At 40.4% G+C, this 6,070-nt stretch overlaps 1 protein-coding gene across 1 annotated transcript; it reads left to right on the top strand.

The window, feature by feature from the left end:
- The first annotated feature begins 459 nt into the window (after positions 1–459).
- Positions 460–5,034, top strand: TMEM123 (transmembrane protein 123). The gene is made up of 3 exons (XM_009069482.1): positions 460–730; positions 1,998–2,151; positions 5,010–5,034. Exons 1-3 carry the CDS (start codon positions 460–462, stop codon positions 5,032–5,034), a joined length of 450 nt encoding a protein of 149 aa, XP_009067730.1.
- The last annotated feature ends 1,036 nt before the right edge of the window (positions 5,035–6,070 follow it).

Below are 6,070 nucleotides of genomic sequence, written 5' to 3'. Positions count from 1 at the left end.
TCTATGCTAAGTTTTAATATATATGAAGCCTTAGTAATGCCACTGTTTCATTCAAAAGCAAATTAAAGTAAATCATTACTAAAATTGGGGCGAGGAGGCATTTTCATGCAAAATACATTCTTACTAGAAAAGCTAGTCTGTAAAAATGGGTGCTTCAAATGGAAAGTTACTCTTGATATAGAATTTTATTGCATTTGAAAATACTGTTAAGTTAGGCATGACTCTACAGAGTCATGCCTACTTTTGCTCTACAGCAAAAAAAAATTGACCATTCTAAAAGTTATCATATATTATCCAGGTTTTCTTTAGTGTTTCCTTTAAACCATTCCTGACCTTGAGGCCCAGAAGTCAGGTCTTTCCAAAGGAAATGCATAGGGGAAGAGTCTGTATGCAAGCCTGGATACTTGTGCAGTGGCATTTTCATTGTTACTCTGTTTGGGCTTGTCATTCTGTTTGGGCATGATAAGTGTTGTCTTAAAGAGTATGCAGTTCATTATTTTTATGTACTTTTCTGTGTGGTATCACAAAAATTGCCCAGGTACGTCCACCAGTACTACTCATCTGACCACTGCCAGCCAGCCTACCAACACCACTATGTCTGTCATCTTGACAACTCAGCCCACCAAAACCAGCCAGACAGTAAGATCCACCACAGCTTCATCAGTCACAGCCTCACAGCTCAATATTACAGTGGTGACCACTTCCAAGATTTCTTCCACTTCTGTAACTGGTGAGTTCACAGTTCAAGAAGCTCATAAAGGTTTGCATACATGTTCACATGGGTTGCAGACTGGTTAGTTTTACAGTAGAATAACAAAGAAAGGTTTGTGTATGCTGAGAAACAAGACTAAGGTGGGATTTTTTTATTAAGTTGCTACAATAACGTTGCTCTGAGTGCTCTGCTTACTTAAATAAGGATTCACTTAACCTGAGAGACCTGACATATATGGGGGGGAAGGCATGTGATCTGAACCAGCAGCCACCAGCAAGACTAGCAACGTTATGGAGAAAGCCTGGATTTTGCATACAATTTCTGTATTTGTTCAGCTCTCCTTAAACTCATCTCTCATACTTCCTTTTTCAAAGCTGACCTGCATCTCAAAACACGTCTGCTGGCTTGGTAAAAACATTGAGTTCTGTTAGCAATGTAATGAAGTTTATCCCTAACAGAGGATAACGTATGACTGTGCACAAGTCACACTTTATGTAGAAGTTGTCAAATACAGTTTGACAGGACCCTTTAGTACAAAAACAGTGGTGACAGAATTCAGTATTTCCTTGCAGTTAGCTGCTAATTTGTACCACTTCATGCTTACACTTCCAAACAGATGGGGGTTGCTCACATATAAGTGAAGCATCATTGGGTAGGTGAAGCTGTCGCCAGCAGAACTGTTAGTTGACTATGTAATGCTCCCTGTGACAAGTACAAATAGAAACAGGCACAGCCTGAGTCTTTTGGTGGGAGTTTGTAGCAGATGTAACCAGTTTTCACAGCAAAATAGCTATGACTTATCTGAGGTCATGTTGTCTATGTCAATATTTTTGTTGGGCTGCAGAGGTGATCTCACTTGAACAGTGAACATACAATACCTTAAGACAAGGTAAAGCAGTCAAACTGCTTATCATCACCAAAGTATTTTACTCCCACCATGTAATTATACTGACCAACTTGGTGGCTGTTAGAGCCCTCTTGCAGGCCTGACTTGGTATGCTCATCTGACTAAAAGCAACTTCCTTTTATGCTTAGGTTAATTTCAGGCCAGCTTAGAAAGTTAAATTGGCTCCTGGAGGGTATAAAGAACACTTGAACTGGCCTAAGAAGGGCAGGAGCTGTTTCAGTGTGCTTGACTGGTATCTTATCAGTTTATCTGTGTTAAATTTGTCTAATTGGGTCTTTAGGTGGTATGTCAATGGGGAGGGCAGGATGTAGAGGAGTCCCTCAAAACACACATTTGCAAGCATTGTAAGAAAGTGCCTTTTGTTTTCTTATTTTTCAGCCACATCAAAATCTGAGGCTGTCATAGCCAGATCCTCCAGATTTGATGTGGGCAGTTTTGTAGGTGGCATCGTGCTGACGCTTGGAGTCCTAGTTATCCTCTACATTGGATGTAAAACCTATCACTCCAGAAGAGGCATTCAGTACAGAACCATGTAAGTTCCTAAGGGATTGTCCCTTGTCCGTTTGCTACCTTCTTAAAGGGAACAAGGGCAAACAAAATGGGCAGAATGAACTCTGATGCATTTGTTTAATGTACATTATATTAATATAATGAAGAGATTTAACTGTGATGTTTTGTGTTTCACCACTTCAGCTATTCCTTATTAGTATTATGCCTTTCTTTTGTGTGGGCTTTTTTCTCTGATCTATTCTACAAAACAATTTTTGGTTTGGTTTTTTTTTAAAGATTCTTGTCTTTTTAGCTATTCCATGAATAGTTAACATGTTATTGAAACTTTTGCTGCAATTTGCAAGATTTCTGATAGTCCTCTGGAGACTTTTTCCTAGACTCTGTATCTATTCGTTCTTTGGTGTTTGCTTCCCCTTTTTTTGTCGTGAAATTCAATCAAAATTGTACCATTTCATTTGCCATTTATACTCATCTCCACTCAGTTTCTCCCAGGCTTCTGGACTTGCCTCTTTGTCCCACATTTAGTTTAAGAACTAGGTCACTTTGCTTTTCATATTCCATATCATCCATCTCAGTCAAGAAGCTTGTTTTAAAGCTTTGTTTTCTTTGAAAACAAAGAAGGACATCTTGGACATAGTGGGTGATGTAATGAGGGCCAGCAGCAGAACTTCCACCTTGGACTTCAGGCAGGCAGGCTTTGAATTGTTTAGGTCATTGATTAATGGAGTGTCTTGGGAGTCAGTCCTGAAGGGTAAAGGAGTTCAGGAAGGTTGGGAATGTTTTAAAAAAGAATTGTTAAACTTTCAGGAGCAGATTGTCCCTATGTGTGGGAAGTCAAGTTGTCAAGGAAAAAGACCAGCCTGGTTAAACAGAGAACTGGAGCTTGGGAATAAAAAGAGAATGTATCATCTCTGGGAGGAGGGTCAGGCAAGTTAGGAAGACTGTAAGGATGCTGAGAGATCATGCAGGGAGAATGTTAGGAGGGCCAAAACCCAGCTGGAACTTGATTTAAGTGTTAAGGACAACAAAAAAAGGTTTTGTAAATACGTTGGCAGCAAAAGGAGGGTCAAGGAGGGCGTCCATCAGTTTCTAAGTTCAGAGGGTAATGTAGTGACAGGGGATGTGGATAAGGCAGAGGTACTCAATGCCTTCTTTGTTTCTGTCTTTAATATCAAGACTGGTTGTCCTCAGGATACCCAGCACCTAGAGCTGAATGTTGGCGATGGGGAGCTGAGTGAAGTCCCCATAATCCAGGAGGAGATGGTTAATGACTTGCTGTGCCAATTGGATGCTCACAAGTCCATGGACCCTGATGAGATCCACCTCAGGGTAATGAGGGAACTGTCAAAAGAACTTGTTAAACCACTTGCAGTCATCTACTAGCAGTCCTAGATAACTGGAGAAGTTCTGGCTGGCTGGAAATTAGCAAACATGACACCAATCTATAAGAAAGATTGGAAGAAGGATCTGGGAAACAACAGGCCTGTAAGCTAACCTCAGTTCCAGGCAAGGTCATGGAGGAGATCATCCTGAGTGCCATCACAGGGCACATATAGAGCAACCAGGGGATCAAGCCCAACCAACATGGATTTATGAAAGGAAGGTCCTGCTGGACCAAGCTGATCTCTTTCTATGACAAAGTGACCTGCTTAGTGGATGAAGGGAAGGCTGTGGATGTGGTCTATCTGGATTTCAGCAGGGTTGACAGCCAGCTCAATATGAGCCAGCAGTGTGCACAGGGGGCCAGGAAGGCCAATGCCATCTTGGCCTGTATCAAGAATAGTGTGGCCAGCAGGACTAGGGAAGTGATCATTGCCCTGTACTCGGCATTGGTGAGGCCATACCTCGAGTGTTGTGTTCAGTTTTGGGCCCCTCACTTTAAAAAGGACATTAAGGCACTGGAGTGAGTCCAGCGAAGGGCAACGAGGCTCATAAAAGGTCTGTAAAACATGTTGTATGAGGAAGGGCTGAGGGAATTGAGTTTGTTTAGCCTTGAGAAGAGGTGGCTCAGGGGTGACCTCATCACTCTCTAAGACTACCTGAAAGGGGTTGTAGAGAGGTAGGGGATGGTCTCTGCTACCATTCCTGCAGGGAGAGGACTAGAGGAAACGGTCATAAGCTGAGACAGGGGAGATTCAGATTAGATATTTGGAAAAAAAACTTTTTCCCTGTTAGGGTGGTCAGGCACTGGAATAGATTGCCCAGGTAGGTGGTGGAATTGCTATCTCTGGAAGTTTTTAAGAGGTGTCTGGATGTGATGCTGGAGGATGTGGTTTAGGGGTTACAGCAAAGTGGCAGGTTAATGGTTGGGTTTGATGATTTTGGAGGTCTCCTCCAACCTTGATGATTCTATGATTTTAAGTGATGTCATTAGACTTGTTGGGATACTGGTGTTCAGGCCTTGTGTCTTCTCTCCATCTTGACTCCTACTTACTGGTCATGTAATTAAACCAGTCTCTGCTGCACATGTTTGCCTGCAGTAGTGTTTGGACGGATATTGTAAAATCCAGATCAATAGTATCTTTAAAAAAAGAGAATGTGTTGCTGAGCTTGTAAATTGGCTTTGATTAACTGTTACTGCTGTATATAGGTAAGACAGACAGGATAAATATGCCTGAGTCAAAATACATGAATGAAGTGTGAAAGACAAGACGTTAATAAGGCCAGTGAAGCTGGAGGAGCGTTGACAAAATGAAATTGTTCAATTAACTTCCGGCTTAGCTGAGGGGACTGTAATGCCCAGATGAATGTGCCCTTAGCCCTTCCTAGCAAGGCAGCCTTGGCTCACAAAATCACCTTCTCAGCAGTAGCTGAGTGGCTCTTTCTCATGTTGACTGTTGCTTGAAGTGTGGAATATTAATTACTGTGTTTCCATTACAGTGATGAACATGATGCCATCATTTAAAGAGACTTAAGGGAAGACAGTATTGGAAACTTACCCTGTCACAGCTGATGTAACTTACTTCTGAAAGAGATGCTTTCCTAAAGATCATCACAGTCTCTAAACCAGTCTTGGGTGTGAACCTGCGAAATGCTGAGAAGCTTTTTAAATATCCTGATTTGTCACATTGGCTTTCATAAGAGTAACAGGAACTCAGCACTTTGTAGAGACATTATTTTCTTTTTCCAGTATTTGTAACCAAATTTAAAGAAAATGACATAGTGAGTCATTTTAAGGTACACACACAAGTCTCTGAAATAGCCTAATACTAGCACAGGTGATTGCATCATTGCGATTCTAAATTCAGTTATTTCTCACACAGTGAATAAATCCAGTGTGTTCCATAATGGATGTAGTAGGTTAAATAGGATAACTTTAAGATAAAGTATAGGTTTCTGCAAATAAAAAGTTGTGTTGTTGTTTGGGGGTTTTTTTCTAAAATTTTGTATTAAATTGTATTTATTTTGAAGTTTGATATGAACTGTAGTTAAGAAATTTTGGGGTTCTAACAGCTCAGTTAATTTTTATTAGGCTACAAATGGGGGGTGGTTAGCTAATTGTATAGAAGGTAATAATGAGTACTTTAAATGGCAGTCATTAGCTTGTCAGGGACCTGGAGACACTTTCCGTAATAAGCTGTACAACAAGGCTAGCTGCAGGAAGCATGGACAGACTGGAGAGATATCCAAGCACAGCCCTTTTCTCTAAAAGCTTCTTCTTTCTAGCATGTCCTAATGAAGCTTGTGCAATTGAAGATAAAATAAAAATGGAAAAAAGTAATTGTGCCATCATAAATATGAAAAAAATACAAAAATTCCTTCTAAAAATTGGGTTTTAAGTTGAATGTAGCAATCACTTTACTTTTGGGGTTTATTGTTACAAAGCTGCATGTTTTAGCAGCATTTGATAATCATTCAGAATTACATAATGAAGTGGAAAACTAAGGTAGCATTTTAGAAGACTATAAACTGCATTTTTGTAATTGTTTTGAGAACTTGAT

Source organism: Acanthisitta chloris, unplaced genomic scaffold (genome assembly GCF_000695815.1).
Source record: "Acanthisitta chloris isolate BGI_N310 unplaced genomic scaffold, ASM69581v1 scaffold3292, whole genome shotgun sequence".
NCBI lineage: Eukaryota > Metazoa > Chordata > Aves > Passeriformes > Acanthisittidae > Acanthisitta > Acanthisitta chloris.
Note: the sequence above shows the minus strand (reverse complement) of the source record. Positions and strands in the feature narration are given on the sequence as shown.

Excerpts from the sequence above, each read along its gene's own strand:
- TMEM123 (XM_009069482.1), top strand. The coding sequence starts at position 460 with ATGATAAGTGTTGTCTTAAAGAGTATGCAGTTCATTATTTTTATGTAC. Across the intron at positions 731-1,997 it reads TTCTTCCACTTCTGTAACTG|CCACATCAAAATCTGAGGCT; the intron begins GTGAGTTCACAG and ends CTTATTTTTCAG. Across the intron at positions 2,152-5,009 it reads GGCATTCAGTACAGAACCAT|TGATGAACATGATGCCATCA; the intron begins GTAAGTTCCTAA and ends TTTCCATTACAG.